Raw genomic sequence first — 27,272 nt, 5'->3', positions numbered from 1 at the left:
TACCAGTGGGGAGAGGGAAGGAGGGAGGGGCATTACAGGAGTAGGGAAAAAAGGGTTAGTATGGGATTATATGAAATCATGTGTGTGAAACTTTTGAAAATTGTAAAGCACTAAAGCGCTAGAGAATTTAAAGAATCTTTCACTCAATAAAAAAAAAAAAGAAAAAGAAAAAGAAATATAGGCTTTACAAGAATGTTAAACTTTGCTTCTTTTAAGAGGAGAAGAATTTTACAGATATTCAGGAGGAAACAATTTAAAAGGTCCATCGGTCATATTAAAATTAAATGGATAAAATGGTGAATTTTATATGTAAAACATGCCTCAATAAAATTGCTTAAAAAACAGTAAATAGATGGAGAATTTCTGGCACTTTCCCCTTTTAGTGTTCATCACTTAAGATCAACATTGAAGGCAGAGTCTCACATCAGTGCTTAAAGGGATCAGGCAAGGGAAGGTGAACTTAGGCTCCCACACCTAAAGTGGACAGCCACTGGTTGGCTCCAGCAGACTGTCACACAAACGGTACACCTAGTGACTCCAGATCTTCTAATTTTTCAAAAGAAGTGGAAATATAGATTTTTGTAAATTAAAATATTGGCAGCACCATGTGAGTCACAGAGAATGCATTTAGAGATCAAATCGGCCCCAAGGCCATCATTTTGCAAACTGAGTGGAAGAAAACCTTGGGTCCACTGTGTGTTTGTTCTTTTGTGTGTAAGATATACTTTAGGACACAAAGTTTAAAAATGTATATTAAGGATAAATTTTGAAAAAGAATACCTTTGTAAGAAAACCTTGATGGGCAAGAGAAGCTTTTGTAATGAATATGTGTAGCTTTCATTGTGAGTCAAATACCATGCAAGTTTACAACTATTTCAAAGAAAGTGATACAGGAACTTGGATCTGAAGTGAGCTTCTGGAACCCAAATGCTCACACTCCAAAGTAACAATCCCAGCCAAGAAAGATCTACTGCCCAGCCCCCAGCTTCAGGGGCTAACTTCCAGAGATATTTCCAAAGTCAGTGACTGAGCAAAGTTATTCTTATAATAAAATAATTATTTTAATGAAGTATTTGAAATAATTTTAAACATCTGATCAATAAGATTACACACAAATATGGGAGTGTGCTGCACTTTACCAAAAAATAAAGCTAAGCATTTAAATATACAAAAACAACTTTAGGTATAGATCTCTTCTTAAAGGACTCTTTTAACATACACATAATTTATAGCATTTTTACATAATAACTTGCTGAAACAGAAAATGTGGCCAATTTGAAACTTACTACAGTATAGAATATGGCCGTAACAGTCCCGATGGGAAGAACAGGATGAAGAATAACATGCTTGAGGTTTTATTCCCCTGAATTCTTTTTCTAAGAAGCACAGCTTCCCCCCCGCGTTTTTTTTTCTTTAGCCTTCTTTGGAGGATTTACTCTTTCTTTCTGTATGTGATTCTAACTACAGCTATTATTTTTCACCAGCTACATACCACAAAAGTGGAATTAAAAAAAAAAAAAGAGGGTTTGCTTTGCAAAATGTCAGCTTCCTCCTCAGACGAGTATATATAACATGCTTCTCATAATATATCTAGAGCCAAGATCTCCAAGAGTAAGACGCTGACATTACCTTTTGAGTACAGAATCCAAAATGGAATCCCATTGTTAAAAATTTCTAATCATCAATTAGGATTTTTTTTAATGCAACAAGATGCTTAAAACTTAGGGTAACTAAAAGAGTTTATAAAACTATCCTTCTTGAGATTTAAAGCAATACACAAAACAAAGAATAACTTATTCCTTTTGACATACTGTAATCTGAAAATGTTTGATACATTTTCCTTTTTGGTTGGGCTGTGATTTTTTTCCTGTCAACAAAACATGTACTGGTTGCTTCGGAGTTCCAATTCGACCACTGACCCCTCTTAGGTGTATACAGCATATTTCCTGTTTTATGATTCCATTTTCATTTTCCCTCCATCGGTTTGGAGGCAATGCTCCATCATTCCTTTCTATACTCTCCATCTTTTCAACGAGGTATATCAGCACCTTCAATGTATATCATCCTTCCCTGACAAGGATGTCCCCTCACTTGGTATCAGAAGCAGCACCTGGTGGTGAGGTGAACCAGGGAACAGCAACCTCAGGCACAAACTATCCCCATTTGTCAATGTTTTAACAACAATGGGACTCAGCCGACAACAAAAGCCACCACTGGCCTTACCCTGTGGCTTGTCACCTTCAACCACAGAAGGCAATTGTCATAATTTGCTAAGCAACTTCTGATTCCAGCCCAGAAAACCTAATGCTTTGAGTCAGGTTCCATGTAGGATGAAATACATAGTTTTCTGGTAAGTGGTGACCCTTCCTTTCTTCCCCCTGCATCTCAAGGCAGGCTGTACTAGGGAAAGACGCCTTACCTATTAATAGTTTGGCAAATGAAGCAGGGAGTAACAAACAGAGCCTTGCTGTAATTAAACACGTAGGTAGGCATATGCCTACTTCTGTGTAAATAAACCGTACTTCACAACCTATTTTTAGAAGCTGAATCCTAGTCATTAAGAACCTAATGGAATACATAAGATTTAATAAAAGTATATAACTGTAAACAACGGTCTTCCCTATCGGTGATTATTTTCCAGAAACTGAAATTTCAGGACCATGTGACACCGCTCTTTATGTCTTCTTTGGCAGTAAGTAGCAAGGATCTGGATGGAGAGGGCCATGGTCACTTCAGAAGGGCCAGGTACAGAGCTTGGGAATACTTCATCTCCCTCTCCTGCTCCATACAGAAGATCAGGTCCCTGAGGCAGATTCTTGTGATTCTTGGACGAAGCAACTGTTTGGTGGCTGTCAGGCTGGATGTCCCAGAAGCAAAAAGGTTGTCTTTTAAACCCTATACAAAGTAAAGGGAGAAGCAAGTTTAAAATAAGCAATCTTTCATAAAGAGAGAACCTGTCAATTCAGCAAGAGCCTGCTAGCCTCTGGCCCCTGGGGTAGGTGCTGGAGGTAATAGCACGATGCAGCTTGTCCTCCAGCAGCCCAGGCTCTTGGGGGAGGCCCACGGCCAGCACACCTAGTTCATGGCCTCAGTCACTCTCTCTCACCTGGACCATGGCCACAGCCTTTTAACTGACTTCTCCACTTCGCTCCGTTCTTTGCAGCACATCACAGGGCAGACTGTCCTCTTTAAAGGTCTTAGACAAAAGTTTCGGGAGTGATGGCTGTGGTCATAATTCTGATTGTGGCGATGATTTCACAGGTGTGTATATATGTAAGAACCTGTCAGATTACACACTTTAAATGTGCGCGGTCTTTTGTTTGTCAATTATAAAAGTAAAAGTGAAAGTCTCACATGGTTCAGATCCCACCACTCCATGGTTCAAAAACCTTCAATGGTTCCTCTCTGTCCAGAGTAGCTACTTGAGCACTTATTATTCTTTGAGAGCTACGTTAAGCACCTTCCACACATGATCTCTTTTCTTTCATACAACACTGCAGCAAGTTACATGGGTGCTGTGCTCATTTATCAGGTGAGGAAACTGAGCTTAGACAGGTTAAAGCAACCTGTTTAAGGTCACACAGCAACACTGAGCTGGGACTCAACTTTTAATTTGATCTAAAGTGAATGCTCGCTGCATAGCACAGGGAGATCAGCTCGGTGCTTTGTGTCCACATAGAGGGGTGGGATAGGGAGGGTGGGAGGGAGACACAAGAGGAAGGAGATATGGGGATGTATGTATATGTATACCTGATTCACTTTGTTATACAGCAGAAACTAACACACCATTGTAAAGCAATTATACTCCAATAAAGATGTTAAAAAAAATAATAAAGTGAATGCTCTTAGCCTGTTCTATATTATACATCATATCAGGTACAAACTCATTACCTGGCTTCCCTTCAGCCTTACTTCCCATTGCAGAGATCAGCAAAAGGCCATTCCAGGCCAACCTACTCATCCTTTAAGACCCATTTCAAATGGGTCTACTTACCCTCCCCTTCCCCATAAGAATTCTCACTGTGGTAATTATCTTACATCGTATTATAGTAATTTGTATACGCTACCACCACCAGCACATACCCACTAGACTGTAAGCTTTCTGAGGACAGGGACTATCATTTCTATACCTTCTATGGCTTAGCAAAGTATACAGAACAACACAGATTATCAGCAATATTTTCTTAGTTGAATACACCAGTTTAAAACAGAACTAATACGAGTTCTAAATGTCATTCAAAATTGAATGAAACCCAATACTTCTGTATTAAGATATTAAGTTTCCTAAGTATCAATATGTCTATACACCACTGTTTAAAAAAAATTTGGAAGAAGAAATAAAAATACAGAATACTCAGATATAGAATAATTTGGCAAAAATGAATCCTTTATTCTCCCATTCTTTTTTTTTTTTTAAACCATACTTTGTTTCAAAAACATCTCAATTGAGTTGGCAACCCTCCTTTCCCTACCTAAAAGACTTACACAAGGAAAGATAGCTACCTAACACAGGAAGTGAATCTTCTGGTTCCATTACTATCTTTTTTTTTTTTTTTTTTTTTGCGGTACACGGGCCTCTCACTGCTGTGGCCTCCTCCGCTGAGGAGCACAGGCTCCAGACGCGCAGGCTCAGCGGCCATGGCTCACGGGCCTAGCTGCTCCGCGGCATGTGGGATCTTCCCGGACCGGGGCACGAACCCGTGTCCCCTGCATCGGCAGGCGGACTCTCAACCACTGCGCCACCAGTGAAGCCCCACTACTATCTTTTTATAACCTTCAAATTTTAATGACTCCCTCTACATTTCTGGTTTTTTCTTTTTTTTTTGCTTTGTTTTAGTTTGATGGAGGGTAAGGAAATCCCCTTTAAGGTCTCCAAAACCCTATGGTCAAAACAAGTGAACTTAATTCCATACATGTTCACAGAATGACTGGGATCACTTTACCTCACAGTCGAATAAAATTTTCTTCAAAGATACTACTGACTTTGGAAGGGATATGATATCACAATCCCACTTCCATACTCATTAGGTCAGACTTATTCAAAAGCATCCATGAAACAAATTTTGGAAAGTCCACGTTTTAGGAAAAAAGGACAAAAAGACTAACTTAGAGGCGGTGTAACACAGATATAATCTTAACTCTTGTAAATTATCACCATCAAAATATTCTCATAAGATTTTTACAGAATGGGCCCACCAACTCAGCTTTGGAACACTGGATAAAAGGACAAATTAGCAAGAAAGTTAATATAACACGTCCCAGGCACTGAGCAGCAATTTTGCTGTATATAGGAGTTTTCTATTTAAAACTACAGTATATTTAACTAGAGGCATTTTTCTTAGCCAAAAATTAGATATATTATGCTAAAGCTGCATCTACATATGTTTATAGATCTTTCCTACCAAGTTTGCCAAAAATCACTCGTTTAGTGTTTTACATGAATTTTTAAATTAAATGGCTAGTTGGACATACTATATCTTGGCAATTTCATTTCTATGTAAATATCCAGAAATATGTCATGTCTTTTGATAAAAAGACATGTATGAGAATGTTTAGCACTACTATTCATAATGGCCCTAAGCTAGAAACGATCCAAACGCCCATTAAGAGCAGAATAAACTGTGGACTATTCATACAAATGGAATACTACATAGCAGTAACAAACTGAGTAACATGGACAAATGTCACAAAATGTTAAATGAAAGGATCCAGATGCAAAGGAATACATATGGTTTGATTCCATTTCTATAACGTTTAAAACAGGCAAAGCTATAGAAGTCAGAATAATCATTCCCCTTAAGGGAGAAGAGTGGTAACCAGAAGGGGACAGTAGAGGTTTTCTGGGATTCTGGTGATGTTCTCTTTCTTGACCTAAGTACTGTCTGCATAGGTGTGTTCATGCTGTGAAAATTCAGTGAGCTTACTCATGATTTGTGTACTTTTCTGCATTGATGTCCTACTTCAATAAAAAAAATTAAACTGATACCAAAAAAGTCTGTGTAGGTAGGAAATACAAAGGGAAATGAAGAGGCAAAAGAGGAAAGAAGATAAGGCAAAATTGTTAAATAGAAAAAAATTATGGAGAACGAACCATCTGGGTAAGGAACAAAGGGGTCACAGTTCATGTCTGTCATGTGACAAGCCTGAAGGATCCCAGGGAAAGAGCCACATCACAGCTGCCAGCACAGGGTTGAAAAGGAGGTCATTCCAACAGGATGCAGCAGAAGGCCTGAGGCAATGTTATAAATGAAACAAACCCCAAGGGACATTCAGTAACCCAACAGAAATGTCTTTTATAATTCACAACTTTACAAAGGTGACAGCATTCTCTTCCCCCAAATAGTGACTGGCTTGGAAAGTTAATCTTTGTTGAACTCAGATACAAATACATAGCATTTTTATTACTATGCTTATGATTTGAAAAATCCACAATCTGACTTTTCAGCTTCATACTGACCTGGCCAGAATAATCAGCTACATCTCAATTATCCATGGTAAAGCGGGTGGAACTCAGAGCCATAAAAATTCGAACCTGCCTTCACCATCAGTTTTTATTTTCTTCCTCACCAAGTCCTTTGCCCAAAGTCACCTAGGGCTGACTTCTGGTTACACTATACTGTCAGTGCCAAAGAACACAAATGTAGTTAGGAGACCATTTGTAAGAAGAAAAAAAAAAACCTGTTGGGACAATGTACTATTTGTTTCTGAAATAGAGGATTTTTCCAATCGACTTTCTACATGAAGATATTCCTTAATATGAATTCTTCACTTAGATGAATAGAGGGTAAAATAGAAGATGGAATTCAATGAAGATGAAAGAAATAATTCACTTACTAAGTGTACAACAGATGTTTTTGGAAGCGTAACCGAACCTAAATGTAAACATTCTTCAACACTGCCAGGTCAATTAAGTTAGCCCTCATTAATTTGTTCAATTATATCACTAAACAAAGTTTCCTATTTTTATAATGAAACTTCTGAGAAACGCTTTTGCTCTAATAAGGAAAACTTGAACACTGTCAGTTACCAATTTCAGAGCAATGACACCATTTTAAGAATGACACTAAGTAATTAAAAATAACCAATTATTCACATTTCCCCCCAACTTAATAGAGCAGGTGCTGTGAGGTAAAACTTTTAAAAGCATCTCTACTTCTTTTTCCATGTTTCCTTAAATTATGTTACTGCTATACTAACTAGTTCACGCTAGCCCATGTACTGATTCAATTCAAAAGTTATCTGGGGGCTTCCCTAGTGGCGCAGTGGTTGAGAGACTGCCTGCCAATGCAGGGGACACGGGTTTGTGCCCCGGTCCCGGAAGATCCCACATGCCGCGGAGCAGCTAGGCCCGTGAGCCATGGCCCGTGAGCCATGGCCGCTGAGCCTGCGCGTCCGGAGCCTGTGCTCTGCAACGGGAGAGGCCACAACAGTGAGAGGCCCGCGTACCGCAAAACAAACAAAAAAACAAAACAAACAAAAGTTATCTGGGTTACTGGGCGCCTACTATGGGCAAAGGAACTGTTCTGGCAGCATAAGATATACAGGGGGACTGAATGGTGGTGACTACACGTTGTCTCCTCCATAAGGAAACTCAGACAAATTACTTAACTTCTCTGTGCCTCAGTTACCTAATCTGCAAAATAGGGACAGTAACTGTAATTATCTCACAGGGTTGGCCTGAGGATTAAATGAGAACAATGCCTGGCATACAGTATACAGTCTATAAATGTCATTTGTCAGTTGGGAGGCACTGAAGGTTTATAAACAGGAAACAGTATAATCCTAGTTCCAGATCTTTTTTTCCATCCCCTAGTTTAAATCTAATTAAAAGTTCCTGTCCATGCCCTATTCTCATACGTCCTTGCTAATTTAAATAATTTGTCCTGCCACACTAACCTTGCCCCTTCTAGAGAAATTTTTAAATTTTAGTTGAGCTTTGAATGCTTAAAGCTAAAAAGTAAACTAATGGGCATTACAGACATACGGCAGGTGGATGAGGGATGTATCCTGGGACAGGAAGGTTTTCACAAGCTCCTCAAATCAAACAGTGGAGGAGCAGTACTGCTGCTTTACAGAACCAACCACACTTATCAGTACTGTCTCCAGGAGCTGATGTCCATTCCTTCCATTCTAGTCCCTGAATCATAAGACCAAGAAAACACAAACGTGTCCCTGAATCTTAACAGTTAACCAGGAACAAGAGTTGGGCATTCTAACCTCTAAAAGGCAAAGATCCATTATATTTCTCAGACTCTCTACTTGATTTATTCTAACCCCATGTCACCATGGCAGCTCTTAAGGGACGACTCAAGTCTCAAACTTTAAGGAAAAATAAGAACTAGACATAGGGCACAGGGGGTGGAAAGAAAATCTGGCTCTAGAACAAAAATCAAACATCTTCTAAGTCTTGGAAGCAAAGATAAATAAAAGTGTCCTGGATGCCTGGCCTTAGTGTAATAAGATCACTGAAAATCTATGTTTGAAAGACCTGAGCTTCTAGGCCTCAAGGGCAGCACAGAGCAGAAAATACTGAGTTGTGAGAGTGCCTGCCCTCTGCTGGTCAACAAGCAGAATTTATGAAGTAACACATCCCTCACCTCTATCACCTTCATTTTATTCCTTTGAGTTATTTCAGAATACAGACAACCTTGCATATTAACTTCCACCCTAGAATTTTGTCACCTCTAAGTATCTGTTTTTCAACAGTCTTTATAGAAGTAATACGTCTAAATAGATTGATGTGACGTGTAATTGTGGGCTTTGAGTTCTAATTCTAGTTGTGTGATTATGAGAGCTGTGAAGACAATACTGGTTGTCCTATGCTAATGACCACTCGCGTCTTTATCTCCAAAAGAACACTTTCTTAAATTCTAGACCTCATTGTTCAATTTCCTAATAAAGTATGTATCCTAAATTCAACATGTTTCAAATCATTATTCCTGCCTTTCTTCCTCTTCTCTTTCTCATTTAAAGGAATGGTAATACTATTCACCTCCAATGCCTAAGCCAGAAAACTGGGTGTCATCCTCAACCCTTTCTTCTTCTAATCCCATCTATCACTTCTTATCAGTTCTACCTCTTTAATAGTTTCCAAATCATCTACATCCTTCTATATTTTCACTTCCATTATCTTCTGCCTAAGATGACTTCGTCAACCTTCTAAGAAACTATTTCCAGTATTAATATTCTTCACACTGCTGTGAGAATGATCTTTCTAAAATAAGTAATCTGATAATACCGTTTTCCTGTTTAAAATGCTCCAATGGCTAAAAATCTCCTCTAGGACCAAGTCCAAGTATTTAAGCATGACATATACAGTCAACCATGAGCATACCAAAGCTTCTCCCCACATTCTCATCTCTCATTCCTTTCTTCCTATCTCAAACTGTTGATCATGCCATAGAATGTTTTTTCCTCTTTGTTCCAGACAGTTAATTCTCTCCTCCTGGAACTCCTTCTCCAATCTCTCTGTCCTATCCTTATATCACATCACCTGACTAAGTTCTTTAAGACTCAACTCAGGTAAGCTGTTTCCCCAATGCTACAAACACAGACTCACCCCAGGTCTAGATTAGGTGCAACTCCTGTGTATTTTAGCTGTACTCTGTACTTTACTGTCACATGTATTCAGTGCAGTGCAACAACCTCTTTAACTTTCTCACTCACTGGAAAGGAAGGATTTTGTACCTGTGAATATTTTATATATATGGCACTTAGCTGGTATCCAATCAACGTTTGTAGTACAATTATACATCAAGTGTCACCCAATATCATCAGTTATATGAATGACCAAATAGTGAAAATGAGCCATATTATGGGCTTTGGACATTTTAAATCAAGATCCTGCTGTCATTCTTAGCTTTAAGCCAAATAAATTTGGAAGAAAAGCTGAAAGGTAAAGTCCTTTGATGACTTGTTCCTCAGCATTACTCATCCCCACCAAGCTGCCACCAGATGGGATTTGCTCAAAAGGCTATTTTCTGCCACTTTCTCCAAACAGTGGGTAAGTGCTTCAACCCACCAAGTAATACAACACACAAGAACAGCAAATAACCAAATAAATGTCAATTCTGAAAAGCAGTAACTTACTGCAAGTTGAAAAGCCTGTCAGTAGGACTTTCCTTTTTATACCCTGGTAATTTTCTTTACCTTTAATTAAGATACAAAGTCCTTCAAAAACTCAGGTAACGTATGTCCAGAACTAAGTTTTATCTATTATTTTATGATAACTTCTTTAAAGGACTGCCAGTTAAAGATTTTTCTTTCAGAGCCAACTTTAATTTTATCCTCGAAGGATTGTAAATGTTAAAAAAAGCTACATCAGTAAGGATTGCTGTGCATCACAACTAAAAGTAGATTTACCAGTATATTCAAATGTATTAATAGTAGCTTTAGGTTTGTTTAATTAAAACTCTGGTAATTCTGGAGTTGATGAATTGCATATAGACTGATGGAAAATGATACTAGAAAGAAATATGAATTTACAGGAAAAATGAAAGAGCACTGGAAATGGTAAACATTAAAAAGCTGTTTTTATTTTCATAAGTTCTTTAAGAGATATATGACCAAGTGATAACAATGTACTATGGAGGTTAAAACAAGCATAAGTAAAATAGGTGACAACAATAGCACAAAGGATGGGAGGGATTTGTATAATGGAAATATATAGTTAAAAGGTTTTTATATGATACGTGAAGGGGCATTAATTCAAGATTGAGTATAATCAGTTAAGGATACATATTGTACCTTTAAACAGATCTGTAAAGCAACCATTAAAATAAAGAGGGGGGGCTTCCCTGGTGGCGCAGTGGTTGAGAGTCTGCCTGCCGATGCAGGGGACCTGGGTTCGTGCCCTGGTCCGGGAAGATCCCACATGCTGCGGAGCGGCTGGGCCTGTGAGCCGTGGCCGCTGAGCCTGTGCGTCCAGAGCCTGTGCTCTGCAACGGGAGAGGCCACAACAGTGAGAGGCCCGTGTACCGCAAAAAAAATAAATAAATAAAAATAAAAATAAAAAATAGAATGGTATACTAAAACACTACTTGGTTAACTCAAAAGATGACAAGAAAGGAGAAACAAAAAAACAGAGGATAAACAGAAAATAGCAAGATGGTAGACTCAAATCTAATCATAGTAATAATTGCATTAAATGTAAATGGACTTAACAGTCCAAATAAATTTTCAGACTGGATACAGATCCAAAGCTCAATTACATGCTACTCATAAGAAACCAGCTTAAATAAAGACACAGATAAGCTGGAAGTAAAAGAATGGAGAAACGATAAATCATGCTAATACTAAGCATAAGAAGTGCTGGTGTAGCTATAATAACATCAAAGTAAACTTTAAGACAAGGAACATTAGAAATGAGAACAATTTCACAATGACAAAAGGGGGCAATTCATCAAAAAGACATAATGTGTTTGCACTTAGTAAGACCATCAAATAAAATGAGCAAAAATTGACAGGTAAATATAGACAAATGCACAATTATAGTTAAAACAACTTATGGAATATTATTCAACCATAAATAGGAATGAAGTACATGCTACAATATGGATGGATCTTGAAAACATTATGCTAAGTCAAAGAAATTAGATACAAAAGGCCAAATATTGTATAATTTCTTTTATATGAATACCTAGAATAGGTAAATACATAGAGACAGATGGTTGCACAGCTATGTGAATATACAGTTGTCCCTAGGTATATTGGTTCCAGGACCTCCCATGGATACCAGAACCTGTGGATACTTAAGTCCCTTATATACAGTGGCATAGCATTTGCATATAATCTACACACATCCTCCTGCATACTTTAAATCATCACTATATTACTTATAATACCTAATACAATGTAAATGTTATGTAAATAGTTGCCAGCACTTAGCAAATACAAGTTTTGCTTTTTGGAACTTTTTGGAATTTTTTTCCCCAAATATTTTCAATCCATGGTTGGTTGAATCCATGGATGTGGAATCCAGCAGATATGGAGGGCCAACTGTACTGAATTGCACACTTTAAAATGATGAGGTATGGTATGTGAATTTTATCTCAACAAAAATCCAAATAATGGCACAGTCTGGTAAGTCAAACCAACAAGTTCAAATAAACATTTCAAAAGCAACTTATATTTATTCTTTTCAATACTCTCCACAATTCTTAGAAAAAAATGCATAAATAGGAATTCAACAACATTCTCTAAATAGGTACTGTTGCAATGCTGAAGGCAGATACATTGTTTTCCATGTAAACCTGGATTTTCACTGGTAACATTAGTTGAAAATCTGAACATTTTATTTCGGAATATTTCAGAGAGAAATTTACTGTCATTTAAACTACTGAATAATTTTATTGCTGATTTCTCCTCTCTTCTTTATTCTTGTGTATTTATGTCATTTTCACTCCTTTACTAACATTTAAGGGGGATTTGGGAAGGAGGGAAGATAAACCCATAATGTGCAATTCAACTTATTTCACAGGGGGTCCCTGAAGATAGCTGACAAGGTGTCAGACTTTATATCTCTGGAAAATTTTAAAGATCCATCTAAAATTCAGATTTATGTTTAAGTCATTTACAAAAAAGAGGCATATTTGTTTATGGAAGTGTGAGCAAAATAAAATGTGAAAAATATATCTCAAAACATAAAAAAGCTGCTTTCTTTATCTAAAGTAATAATGCTCTAAATTCTAATGAATCTATACGATATCTATAGAAAGTGTTAGATGACAACAAATCTGTTGAAATCTCTAATTCTGTTTGTCCCCTAGTAGATTTTAAGCTGCTGCATTTCCTCAAATCATTTCAGGCTTAATATTTCAATTATAATCTACTCAGATCCTCAAATAATGAAAACTAGTAAATATGGTAAACAAAATGACATCTATGTAAGATCGATCATTCAAATACCCATAAGAATTCAACTCAGTTCTCTAATTCAAAATACACACATTTCTAAGTTATGAAAAAAAAGTCCATAAATGATTTTAATGCTTAAATAAAAATTTAAAAAACCAAGTATCTCCCTCATAAGGTATTTTAGAGGTTTTTCACACTTCGACACCATGTTTCCATACAGAAATAGAACCTCAGCCTTTGAAGACGACACATAGAAATGGTAGAGATACAACAAAGGAAAAATTGTAGCGACTAGAATATTTTGAAATGACTGATCACATCTGCTGCTAAAAGGGAATGGGAAAACAGGCATTCACACAGTGGTGGAAACTGGCACAAAGTTTTTGGAAAGTATTATGGAAATACCTATTAAAATTAAGATGTGCATACCCTTTGACCCAGAAGTTCCATTTCTAGAAATCAATTCGGCAAAATAAATGGGTGCATGAAGATAGAGGATGTTAACTGTTTATAATAAACCAATGAAAATATTCTAAATGTCTATCAGTGGATCATAGAATTACGGCACAAAAGTATGTACCAGTATGGAAAAATGTCCAAGATGCAGTGCTTCACAAATTGTAAAACAGTACTTTTAGGATGATCCCATTATAGTAATTAAGAGCACAGACAAACATCAAATTCTCTGGACATGTATCTGGGCTTCTCCACTTACTAACTGTGGAACTCTGGAAAAGTAATCTTCCCTATACCTCAACTTTTTCATTTAGGGAAAATAATAGTATGATTTTACAAAGGAGTTACAAGGACTAACCAAGATAATACATTCTAAGTGCTTGCTAAAAGTAAACTATTATTATATATGCAATTGTAAATACATATATATATTTGATTATATTAGGTAGAACTATATAAAATTGCCAATACTTGATAGTTTTTCACCTATGAAAACGGCAAATTCATATGGTTTAACCTAATACATGCATGGATATTTTTGGAAAGGATAACCCAAGAAACTTAAGAGCTGTTTGTAATACTCTTTTATACTATTTTGACATTTTCAACATGATCAGAGTTAACAAACACTCTTCTTTCCCAAATAAAAAGCTATCTACTCTATTCCCCTTGCTTTAAGCAGTACTATCTTAAAAGTATAACAGACATTTTTCTTCCCCCCAAAATCAATAATCATTTGTTGAATGTATAATCTACCTTCTGATAGTACTCTTCTAGAAACTGAGTCTTCTTCATTTCAGAGAAATTTAGACTTCATAAGAAACTTGCAAGCATTGGAAAGGATCTTACCATACCTAGGGTAAATTCATACTAGTTTAAACAATAGAAGAAAGTTATCACTGAAATCTATTCTAAATATTATATTCCAAGGAGCTTTGATTTTAATAATTCTATACAACTATCCTTATATGAAGGTGGGTGGGAAGAGAGAAGAAAAGTCAAGAAATAAGAACAAAATAATATTTTCTGACAGGTACAAAGAAACGTGTGGGGGAGTCTGTGTTTGAGACCACCACACATCTAGTGCTTTGGAAGCCGTAGCCTGCTCCATGTTGAAGATTCTTGGAAAAGCAATAATGCGGGAAATAATTAAGTCCAGAAATTCCCTAATCATCTTCCTCTGAAGAAGACAAAGCAATGGAATCCATCTTACTGTGCCTCCTGATATTTCCTCTTATCTGATACAGACACACACAAACCAGCAACGTTCCATCCGTTCTTGGACAGAACACTCTCTGGTACTATCACTGCCTTTCCAGGACATCCCACCTTCCCCAGACTTCTTTTTGTCTATGAGCAGGAAGCTAATGCTGAGTGCTTGTTTTAGAAAACAGGTACATCATTACCTGGCACTTAACTCGCTAACTTCCACTTCCTTGAAGGGGCGCACCACCAAAGAACAGAAATAATGAGAGAGGGACAGAGAATACTGTTGTTAGGATTAGCATGGAGAGAAAAAAAATGGCTACCCACCACACAGACTTCTTCAGCATCTCAGAGATAGTTCTTGGACTCCAGTAAGCAATTCTTTTCCTGAATGCTCAAAGACATCCTAAGACACTGAGGATATAGTATTAAATCATGAGGACAGGCAAATATTTGTGCTACTATGACTCTGGTAAATTTTTTTCTCAGATATATTCAAATTAGTAGAATGCTCAGGTGATTTCTGGCTGTCTATGAAGTAACTACAATTATTTTTCTTTTTCTTAAGAATAAAATTATAACAGCTCAAGAAAAAAAATTTTTTCAAAACACAATGTGTTTTATTACTTTTTACACTGCTTCAGCACTGCTTCATAGTAACTTGTGATTTTTCTTCAAACAATTTCAGTTTAGTTTCTAAAAAAAAGCTTTATTTCCCACCTGATTTTCAAAGTTGTATACTAGGTGCCAAAAAATTCACATAAATGAATTTTCAAACCCTAAGATATCTTTAACCTAAAACAGGTTAGGCCCTAATGGTGTACTTTGCCCTTCAGAGGACTAGGCATCTAGCAGAGTAGAGACATTCTGTGTTTTAGGGCGCCTACACACAGGCTAAAATAACAAAGAAAACATATGGAAAGATTCTTAAAGCTCTTTTGTTTCCTTTATAGCAACATCATTTATTTCTTTATCCTGATTTTTTTATTGCAGTTTGCCCAGTCTTCTGAAAACTGCCTTCCCTCTCCCTACCCTGTCCCCCCAAAATCAAAGTACTCTAATACTTTAAACATCAAATTGGAGCTAAAGAGAAAGGTAAGTTGCTACAATAGATATATCACAAGACCCTCAAGTTCTATATAGAGAAGTTCTAATAATATCTATAGCAAACTGCTGTGGAACACTATTTGAGGTACAGGATTTTTTCAAAAGTTCATCTCTAAATACATGTAAAAATTAATGAAACTTTCTCAGAAATCACTCTTCTGTAAGCTATAGCATGAAATATTCTTGCCAATGGAATTCAACACATTATTCTAAAGTGGTCCTTTCTCACCTTCTTAAGCCTACTCATAAAATACTGCAATGTGATAATTTCTATTATTAATGTTATAGTGAGACCACTAAACATAAATGGTTAAGAATATAGATTTAGGGTTCTACAGTAGAATCATTTTATAGGTTCTATCCAAATAATCTTTGCTTGGCTAATAATATTTAAAGAATGTTTGGTTTAAAAATATTTACAAGTATGCCTAACTGAAATGCCTTGTTTTCAAGGTATACAAATTTAAAAAGTACAACAAAGAAGAAATGAATTTTAGGAATGCACCTTTAATTGCAGGGAGATATAGTAAAATTATTATCAATAGCTAACATTTATCTCTGAATTAGAATTCAACTGTGGAAAAAAATATGTTTGTCTGAAAGCAATTCTGATTCAATCAAATTTTCTATTTATTGCTAAGAAACGTTTCAAAAAACCCCTTCTCCTCATTATCTTCCTCTAAAATTCTTACAGTTTTACAGAGTAGTACTTTAACCTGCTTCTAGATAGAAAGGACATACACTTATCTATATAGTAATAATTTCTTTGTTTTGGTTAGCAAATGAACACTATTTTAAGCAACACACACCAGGCATATCAATACTATAAGCATCATGTAGTTGATCTGGCACTGTAATCACTTAATTTTAAAAGAAATATCAGCATTTTTAAGCCAATATGTTATAAGGTTAAAATAAAACCTATCTTTATTTTCAATAAAATAAAGAAATATTCTTATGATGGTTGGCTCATTAAATTAGGTGAAATATTTGAAAGTATTGCTAATAAAGAAAAGATAGATCCTTTCTAATCCAAGGACCTAAAATTAATGCAGGAAGTAAAGTTATTAATGACTTAACATTCCAAAGAACCCCAAACACATCACCTCAGCAGTATACATACACGACACACACGTGCAAACATTCTAAATCTTTAAGTAGGTTCTAGATTACTGCATAGGTATCTGTACAGCCTATGTTAATTTAAGAACTAATTCCATATGCATATATTCTTATATATAACTTCAACACACAGCAGTAAATTAAGGACAAATTAAATACTCCAAAGTAGTAAATTTTAAGTGTCCCCCCCCCGCTTAGAGCCAACAGGCTTATGAAACAAATAATTTGGTTCTAAATGATAATTGGTACTTTTTGCCAGGTTAACACGAGGAGACAGGAGCTGATGGTATTCAACTCTACCAAGACTTCTGAGAATATCAATGTATATCTACACAGAGGATAATTTAATATATACATTGTACAACTAGAAAGATTTTTTAAAGGATAAGAGCCAGTTTTGCTTTGTTTTACATAATAGAAAAAAATACTAAAGGAAGAAGGTCTAAAACTAATTTCTCCAAATTTATTATTGTTGATTTATTATCAACAAAAATGATAATCTATGAATGCTGAACGTTCTAAGTTTAATTCTCTGAATTTTACATTTTTAAAAATCACCGTTTTATGCAGTCTTCCAAACTGAAACCTCATCCCTTCAGTACTAAAAACCTGCATTTGAACTAAGGATTTTACTCTTCAAAGAGCAAGACTCTACCTCACTCCCTTCTGGGATTATATGCTTATTCTAGTAAATTCAAATCAAACAGGTAAGATTTCAGGTTCCCATCTATAAAGAAAGAAGCAGACAAAAAGTAGACCCTCGGGCTTCCCTGGTGGCGCAGTGGTTGAGAGTCCACCTGCCGATGCAGGGGACACGGGTTCATGCCCCGTTCCGGGAGGATCCACATGCCGCGGAGCGGCTAGCCCGTGAGCCATGGCCGCTGAGCCTGCGCGTCCGGAGCCTGTGCTCCGCAACGGGAGAGGCCACAACAGTGAGAGGTCCGCGTACCGCCAAAAAAAAAAAAAAAAGTAGATCCTCAGCTTTCAAGGTATAGAATATTAAAAATCTAAATGGTTTCATACATCAATTTTGTGTTATTTGTGAGAGCACAAAAAAACTGAATCGTTAAAGGGTTTTTAACAATCCTGATTCAGGCAATTTAAGTGACTGGAGGGGCAAATCAATCAGCAGTATATGTATATGTATACACTGAAAGAGCATACAGCAGGGTTCTCTCCAGTTTCCCATTTTTCAAAGAAAATTACCTTTGAAGTTAAAACACCATGAATAAAAATCAACAAAAAAAATAGTTTTCAGCTAATTTCAAAATAAGGATTGTACTAAAATGTCACCAACTCATTAAAGAAATGGATATTTTCAATTCAGGTTGGCATTACTTAAAAGTACTCGCGGTTATAATTCAGTAAAAGTCTGACAACGATCGAAGTTTAAAGTCCAGGAATAAAGGGGAAAACATACAGGCCTAAGTTCTCAAAACTGAAGAAGCACCAAGCAAACACACACTTCAGTATATTTATAGCCAAGTTAGAACACATCTGTTTTGAAATTTAAAAATTAAATAAGCTTACATTTTAATGCTAATAGATAAATCATGTAAACTGATTTTTTTTTTTAATCACTGTTTTGAACATCAACAGTACATTTCATTTTCCCCCCTGTAACCTATGGACTTTCTCAGATTCAAACATACAATCGATGAAAAATACTTTAAAATCTCTGTTTATTAGAAACCAGGGAACATTTAATGTTTCTGGGATTTGTGATGAACTCAAATGAGACATAAAAATGAAGCTTTGAAGAGATTAATGATTAACAGTTCAAATTCACTATGGATCATTAATACTACTTATAAAATTCTATTAAAAGCTAAAATAATGGTACTATTACTATGATGACAAAGACGACAATTTATTAGGCCTGTACTTGAGGCCAGGAACTAATTAAGCACTTTACATAATCCAATCCTTAAAACATTATAAGGCGGGTATTACACCCATATTCCAGATGGGGATAATTGAGGTAAGAGGTTTAAAGAACTTGTCAAAGGTTACAAAACTTAATGGTCAAGAACCAAACCCAGATTTGACTGAGTCCAAACTATTATGTACTTACCCACGTGCTATGATGCTTCCCCATGAAGCAAACATTTAACAGAATTTGTTGTATAAAGCTATCATTATCAAAAAGTAGGGCAGGAACTTAGACATCCCTGTAGCTCTTTCTCAAAGGAATTATAATATTATAAAGAATAACTTTATGTGGATGAAAAAAAAATTACAAGTAACTGTTCTTGCTAAAAAGAAGAAAGTATGCTAACTAGGCCATATTTATAGGAATATGCTTAATGATGAAATAGCATGCCCCACTTTTAATAAAATATTTATACACATTTACATACAAATAGACCAAAAATAAAGGGCAGTGGGTTGTCCTGTGCTAGAGAAGTAGGAACATAAAAAACTCTATGGACTAGTTTTACCATATTTTAAAATATACTAAGATTTGGAAACTTGAGGTCACAAAAAGACAAATACTAAATGATTCCATTTACATGAGCTATCTAAGTAGTCAAATTCATAGAATCAAAGTAGAATGGTGGTTACCAGGGGCTGGGAAAAGGGAAGATGGGGAGTTGTTTAATGGGTACAGAGTTTCAATTTTGCAAGATGAAAAAGTTCTGGAGATGTGGTGCATAACAATGTGAATATGCTCAACACTACTGAACTGTACACTTAAAAATGGTTAAGATGGTTAAAAAGAAAGATTTGGTACTAATACATAAATAGCCATAAACAGATATACATCAGTAGACTGGTCCTGCTGCACTTACACGGTAGTTGCTAGTCACATGTGACTATTAAAATTTACATTAATTAAAAAAAATTAAAACTATTTCCTCAATCACACTAGCCATAGCTCAAATGCTCAACAGCCATATGTAGTTGCTGAGGACAGCACAGACAGCACATTCTCATCACAGAAAGTTCTATTAGCTAGCACTGGGTCAGAGTATATAGAAACAGACTCAAATACATATGGGAATTTTGTATTTGACACAGAATTGTTTGTGATAAAGGTGGCATTTCAAATCAGTGGGGAAAGAATCATTGAATAAATAGTGTTGGGACAATCTGCTAGCCTGGGGGAGAATGAGGGGGGAGTGAGGGAGTAAAGGTAAATCCAGATCTCAACTCTTATTCAGAACAAATTCTGAATGAACCAAAGATTTATACTTAAAAGCTGAAATGATAAAAGTACTAACACATAAGTCTAATTATTAAGAAAGGGCTTTCCAAACACAATAGAACCCCAGGAGGACAAAAGCAGAAGACTGATTTTTTTTTTTAATTTAAGAAAATACAAACTTTTAGATGAATAAAGCCCAGACAAACTGAAAGGAGAAGTGGAGGGAGGTGTGGAGTGTTCCATTTTCTTAATCTATTAAAAAATATAACTCAGTGGGGAAAAGGTAAATTGAAAGTGCCAATATACACATGAAAAAATTGCTCAGTTTCACTCATAATTTAAACACTCTATTAAAAATTGCATTTTCAACCATCAGATGGCAAAGAGAATCCCCAGTGTTAAATGAGAGTGTGAGAAAACAGGCACTAATGGATGTAAAACCTGATACAACTCATTCAGGGAGTAATTTTAAAATATTTATCAAAAATGAAAAGCAACAAATAATATTTATGGGTAAAATGATATTGAATCTAGGATTGACTTTAAAATAACCTGAGGAGTGAAAAACTTACCTGAGAAGGTTGGTATAGATATAAATAAAACAAAATTAGGCATAAATTGATAGTAGTTGCAGGAGGATGGTATGTGTGTAGGGGATTCATTATACTACTCTAGCTTTGAGTATGTTTGAATTTTTCCAAAAAGGTTTTCCTATTAATGCACACCCTTTAACCCAGGAATTCCATTTCTAGGTATTTAGTCTATAGTTACATTGGACAAGCACACAACAAGGTAAGTACAAGGATGTTCTCTGAGGCAATAAAAGCAAAAACCCGGAAACAACCTAAATTTCCATTAGAGAACTGGTTGAATACATTATATATCTAAACACAGTAATGTCATATACCTTTAAAAAGTATGGAGGTAAATTATATGAGAGAGATTACGGAAAAGGGGAAAAGTATCAAGAGCAGAACAATAGACACAGTTTGACTGCATTTAGTAAAAACAAAATCAAATGTGGATTTGTGAAGGCACATGAGATACATGCCCATATTCACAACGAATTCTAGAAGGATATGTGAGAATCTTAATGGTGGTTACATCTGGCTGGGCAGGAGATGGGGGACTAGAAATCTGTGAGGAGGAAACATGGATTTTTTTCAAACATTTTTATACTATGAATTTTTTTTGCATGTGAACATATTGCATTCATTATACTTCTATTAATAAAAAGAACTAGACTTTTAAAATCCTTCTTCTATTGAGATGATTGCCATTCATTTAGGAACTATCAATGTTTAGGGTCAGCACTGGGAGGAGCTTGTCTCAAAGCACATTTAAGTTTTACAGAGCAGAACAGAGGAGCCGTGGTTCCTTTACTGCTGACCTAGCTCACGGCTCTTATCGAACCTGTATCTCAGCCCTGATGACGGATCTGAAAATCTATCAGTACAGCAAATAATTGCTCTAAAGATGTAAGATCCTTCCTTGGTGTTAATCAAACATTAATGATATTTATTGAATATGTATGTGCCCAGTCCTGTGGGAGATACAAAGGAAAAGGATTATAGTCTTGCTCAAGAAATTCATAATCTCACAGAAGAGAAAACATGCACGTGAGGAGCAGAGAATGATTAATGCCGTGCAAACACATTATGTGCTGAGAAAAGGAGAAGTCAGTGTGGGTATGTAGAGTCAAGGTTCATGATAGAAATGAGAGGGCAGACTTGATTTTAACAGATGAGCTGGATTTAGATACACAGCGGGGAGAAAATTACATAAAACTGCCTGAAAGAGTGCAGAGAAGAAACTGAGATAGTGAGATTCAGTATGACTAGAGATGGGGGATAGGAAAAAGTATAAAATAAGTAATTAGTAGGAGTAAAGTTCAAGGTGATACATATTTTTAAAAACAAGCAAAAATTAAGATTTTATAGAAGAGGCAAAGGAGAGTTTTAACAAGTATTTGACAGCAACAGTGTGCAAGGCAGAGTAAATTTGCATTCTTTGCTTCCTTTTGGCCTGCTTTTTTGACATGAAAAATAAAATAACAAACAAACATTATTTCAATACCTCACTTCCAGACCCGGATTCTAGTGGTCTCTTCTTCCTTGGTCCAATAGCTGCAAGAGCTGTGAGATTAGCATCTCTATGCTGTATCTGCGCAAGCTCCAACTGTTGTAACTAGAAGATGGAATTAAAAAAAAAAATCAATGTTTACACACAGTGATGCTCAAAGGGGGCAAGAAACTGATCACTAAGCCCACTTCTCTGTTCTTTACCAAATACGTGACAGTGTAAAATAAATACCAGATTTCCCTAACAGCCAACGGTACATACATCATTTCTTGATTCCTTCCCTCTAGCAAACTCTCTATTCTTGAATCTCTAAATAGAAGAGGCAGAATTTAGGTAAGGAAGAAGTATGGAATAGAAGAAAAAGAAGAAAAGAAACACCCCTAGAGCTTAAGCTCTCATTAGTTTAAGCACAGGTTAAGAAATGCCTGAAGAATAAGTTGAACGGCAAATTGGAGGGAAAGTGGCCAAAATATAGTCAAACTTTTTGGAATAAGACAGAATTACAGTTGGCCCTTGAACAACAAATGTGGGGGGTAGAGGCGCGGACCCTCTATGCAGTAGAAAGTTCACATGTAACATCGTTGGCTCTCCACATCCGAGGTTCCTCCATATCCACGTATCTGCATCCATTAATTCAACCAACTGCGAATCGTGTAGCACTGTAGTAGGTACTTAGTGAACAAAATATGCATATAAGTGAACCCACGCAATTCAAACCTGTGCTGTTCAAAGGTCAACGGTACTTAAAAATAGTTTCTGTATATTATAGGAAACAGTTCTATGCTGTATGATTTACAAAGCACTTCCTTAAAATTAACTCATTTAACTCTTATAACAACACTGAAAGGTATATATTAATTGCTATAATAACATGAAAATTATACATATACTTTTTTTTTAATAACTAAGGGAGAAAGTGAGGTTTTAAGAGATTAGGAAAACTTCATAAAGGTCACACAAATAATAAGTGGGAGAAACAGAACTCAGAGCCAAGTGTTCTCATTATAAACCTTTTCAAAATATCACTTTCTTATGGATTTACTCTGTATCTATCTTCATGTCAACAATTGAAAGTGAGTTATTAGTATTGTTTTGTTGTACAGCTTTCATTATGCCTAACCCACAATGACCAAATCTACAAGGTATAATTTTTTAGTATTTGGGCACTAAACTATTCAGGGGTACCCATCAAAGATGCCCAATTAAGGTAGATAAATTTAAGATATTAAAACTGGGAAATAAATGCATGAAACGTAGCATCATCTCAGCAAGGCAAGTAAGTGTCAAATGGTATTCTTTAAAAAACAAGGTGAAGAAGTCAAAATAAAATATCACTACACAGGTCCTTAAGCTTTTCTGGAAAAGGAAGCAGGTTTAATTCCCACTGAAATCTTACTACTGTGGAGAAGAAGGAAGAACCTGGCACTGGTTGCTAGATAAATATTCAAATAAGATCAGACTCCAAGATTGTCAACTGAAAGTAACCTATTGGGGAACCATAAATGTATGCTGAGAATATTTTTCTAAAAGAACACTAACTAAATTTTTAACATAAAAAAAAAAGCCTAGATGAAAGCAGCAAACAATTTATCATGAAATAGGCAGCCTCAGAGAGACACAAAGTAAAGATCATTTGAAATTATTTTATAATATCAGAGGAAAGACAAAGAGTAAGCCATAGGTAACTGAATCCAGCAAAGCAGAAAACACTTAACTAAAGAAAATGAACTAGGAACCATTTTCCATTTGTTCCCCAAATTACAGGGCAGAATTCCTGCATTTAAATTGTGTATTTACTTATTATAAATTGCTAGAAAACTATTTTCAGGAGTTATAAACCACCTTTTGTTAATGCTGGCCTTTTACATAAAATATATAGTTTTAGAGTCTGATGCTGTCACAACATAGAACTTGTAGGTGACAAAATTTTAATTTTGTAATTAGAGTAATTTTAATTACTCTACCCTGCAGCACAAATCAAACAACAAGCTATATTTTAGTCTTTCCCTGGAGAGAAATGGCATCTGCACGATAGTCACACCAAATAAATAGTTTTAAAATTGACCTCTGTCATCAAATTCCCCTACCTATATAGTAAAACATTTTCTCTCACTCTGCAAATTAAACTTTGGTTTTCAGAAACCTCACAGACGTTTTAGAAAATTGTGCAAAACTCTTTAACAAAAATGGAAACTGACAACAGGTTGGTTATATTTACAATGAATTTCCTTAAAAACAACGTATTTTGGCCAGCACAATATAGAAAAACTATGGACTTTTTTCTTTTAACATCTTTATTGGAGTATAATTGCTTTACAATGGTGTGTTACTTTCTGCTTTACAATAAAGTGAATCAGCTATACATACACACATATCACCACATCTCCTCCCTCTTGTGTCTCCCTCCCACCCTCCCTATCCCACCCCTCTAGGTGGTCACAAAGCACCGAGGTGATCTCCCTGTGCCATGCAGCTCCTTCCCACTAGCTATCTATTTTATATTTGGTAGTATATATAAATCCATGCCACTTTCTCACTTCGTCCCAGCTTACCCTTCCCCGTCCCCGTGTGCTCCAGTCCATTCTCTATGTCTGCGTCTTTATTCCGGTCCTGCCCTTAGGTTCTTCAGAACTTTTTTTTTTAGATTCCATATAAATGTGTTAGCATATGGTATTTTTTTCTTTCTGACTTACTTCACTGTGTATGACAGACTCTAGGTCCATCCACCTCACTACAAATAACTCAATTTAGTTTCTTTTTATGGCTGAGTAATATTCCATTGTATATATGCGCCACTTCTTCTTTATCCATTCATCTGTCGAAGGACACTTAGGTCGCTTCCATGTCCTAGCTAATGTAAACAGAGATGCAATGAACATTGTGCTACATGACTCTTTTTGAATTATGGTTTTCTCTGCATATATGCCCAGTAGTGGGATTGCTGGGTCATACGGTAGTTCTATTTTTAGTTTTTTAAGGAACCTCCTTCCTGTTCTCCATAGTGGCTGTTAACAATTTACATTCCCACCAACAGTGCAAGAGGGTCCCCTTTTCTCCACACCCTCTCCAGCATTAATTGTTTGTAGATATTTTGATGATGGCCATTCTGACTGGTGTGAGGTGATACCTCACTGTAGTTTTGATTTGCATTTCTCTAATGATTAGTGATGTAGAGCACTCTTTCATGTGTTCGTTGGCAATCTGTATATCTTCCTTACAGAAATGTCTATTTAGGTCTTCTGCCCATTTCTGGATTGGGTTCTTTGTTTTTTTGATATTGAGCTGCATGACCTCCCTGTAAATTTTGGAAATTAATCCTTTGTCAGTTGCTTCGTTTGCAAATATTTTATCCCATTATGAGGGTTGCCTTTTCGTCTTGTTTATGGTTTCCTTTGCTGTGCAAAAGCTTTTAAGTTTCACTAGGTCCCATTTGTTTATATTTCCATTTCTCTAGGAGATGGGTCAAAAAGGATCTTGCTGTGATTTAGGTCATAGAATGTTCTGCCTATGTTTTCCTCTAAGAGTTTTACAGTGTCTGGCCTTACATTTAGGTCTTTAATCCATTTTGAGTTTATTTTTGTGTATGGTGTTAGGGAGTGTTCTAATTTCATTCTTTTACATGTAGCTGTCCAGTTTTCCCAGCACCACTTATTGAAGAGGCTGTCTTTTCTCCACTGTATATTCTTGCCTCCTTTACCAAAAATAAGGTGACCATGAGATTGTTTCAAGATGGCAGAGTAGAAAGACGTACTCTCACTTCCTCTTGCAAGAGCACTGTAATCACAACTAACTTCTAAACAATCATCGACAGGAAGACACTGGCACTCATCAAAAAAGATACCGCACAGCCAAAGACAAAGGAGAAACCACAATGAGATGGTAGGAAGGGCGCAATCACAATAAAATCAAATACCATAACTGCTGCGTGGGTGACTCACAAACTGGAGAACACTTATACCACAGAAGTCCACCCACCGGAGTGAAGGTTCTGAGCCCCACGTCAGGCTTCCCAACCTGGGGGTCTGGCAATGGGACGAGGAATTCCTAGAGAATCAGACTTTGAAGGCTAGCGGGATTTGATGGAAGGACTTCGACAGGACTGGGGGAAACAGAGACTAGGCTCTAAGAGGGCACACACAAAGTACTGTGGGAATCGGGACACAGGGGAGGGGGCAGTGACCCCATAGGAGACTGAACCAGACCTACCTACTAGTGTTGGAGGGTCTCCTTCAGAAGCGGGGGGTGGCTGTGTCTCACCGTGAGGACAAGGACACTGGCAGCAGAAGTTCTGGGAAGTACTCCTTGGCGTGAGCCCTCCCAGAGTCCACCCCATTAGCCCCACCAAAGAGCTGGGTAGGCTCTAGTGCTGGGTCGCCTCAGGCCAAACAACCAACAGGGAGGGAACCCAGCCCCACCCATCAGCAGTCAATCGGATTAAAGTTTTACTGAGATCTGCCCACCAGAGCAACTGCCAGTTCTACCCACCACCAGTCCCTCCCACCAGGAAACTTACACAAGCCTCTTAGACAGCCTCATCCACCAGAGGGAAGACAGCAGAAGCAAGAACTACAATCCTGCAGCCTGTAGAACAAAAACCACATTCAAAGAAAGATAGACAAGATGAAAAGGCAGAGGGCTATGTACCAGATGAAGGAACAAGATAAAACCCCAGAAAAACAACTAAATGAAGTGGAGATAGGCAACCTTCCAGAAAAAGAATTCAGAATAATCGATCCAGGACCTCGGAAAAAGAATGGAGGCAAAGATCGAGAAGATGCAAGAAATGTTTAACAAAGACCTAGTAGAATTAAAGAACAAACAGAGATGAACAGTACAATAAGTGAAATGAAAAATACACTAGAAGGAATCAATAGCAGAATAACTGAGGAAGAAGAATGGATAAGTGACCTGGAAGACAGAATGGCAGAATTCACTGCTGTGGAAAAAAATGAAGACAAAAGAATGAAAAGAATTGAGGACAGCCTAAGAGACCCCTGGGACAACATTAAACGTAACAACATTCACATTACAGGGGTCCCAGAAGGAGAAGAAAGAGAGACAGGACCCGAGAAAATATTTGAAGATATTATAGTCGTAAACTTCCCTAACATGGGAAAGGAAATAGCCACCCAAGTCCAGAAAGTGCAGAGTCCCATACAGGATAAACCCAAGGAGAAACACGCTGAGACACACAGTAATCAAATTGGCAAAAATTAAAGACAAAGGGGCTTCCCTGGTGGCGCAGTGGTTGCGCGTCCGCCTGCCGATGCAGGGGAACCGGGTTCGCGCCTCGGTC

The 27,272-nt window shown here is 36.7% G+C and overlaps 1 protein-coding gene across 2 annotated transcripts in view; it reads right to left on the bottom strand.

Annotated features, from left to right (window-relative positions):
* Positions 1 to 1,039: 1,039 nt before the first annotated feature.
* TAF4B (TATA-box binding protein associated factor 4b) overlaps positions 1,040 to 27,272 on the bottom strand; it is a 119,065-nt gene continuing 92,832 nt past the window's right edge. The window contains exons 14-16 of one of the 2 annotated variants that reach the window (XM_028480280.2): positions 21,971 to 22,081; positions 20,978 to 21,031; positions 10,692 to 10,719 (exon numbers count right to left, since the gene is read on the bottom strand). In XM_028480280.2, the coding sequence (XP_028336081.2) occupies positions 10,708 to 10,719; positions 20,978 to 21,031; positions 21,971 to 22,081 (177 nt within the window). In that variant the 3' untranslated portion in view covers positions 10,692 to 10,707. Of the gene's footprint in view, positions 2,896 to 10,691; positions 10,720 to 20,977; positions 21,032 to 21,970; positions 22,082 to 27,272 lie in introns of those variants that run through there. The other variant, XM_024121028.2, reaches the window with a different exon arrangement.

The sequence above is a fragment of the Physeter macrocephalus genome, chromosome 19 (assembly GCF_002837175.3).
Source record: "Physeter macrocephalus isolate SW-GA chromosome 19, ASM283717v5, whole genome shotgun sequence".
Taxonomy (NCBI): domain Eukaryota; kingdom Metazoa; phylum Chordata; class Mammalia; order Artiodactyla; family Physeteridae; genus Physeter; species Physeter macrocephalus.
This window is presented reverse-complemented; position numbering and strand designations above follow the sequence as displayed.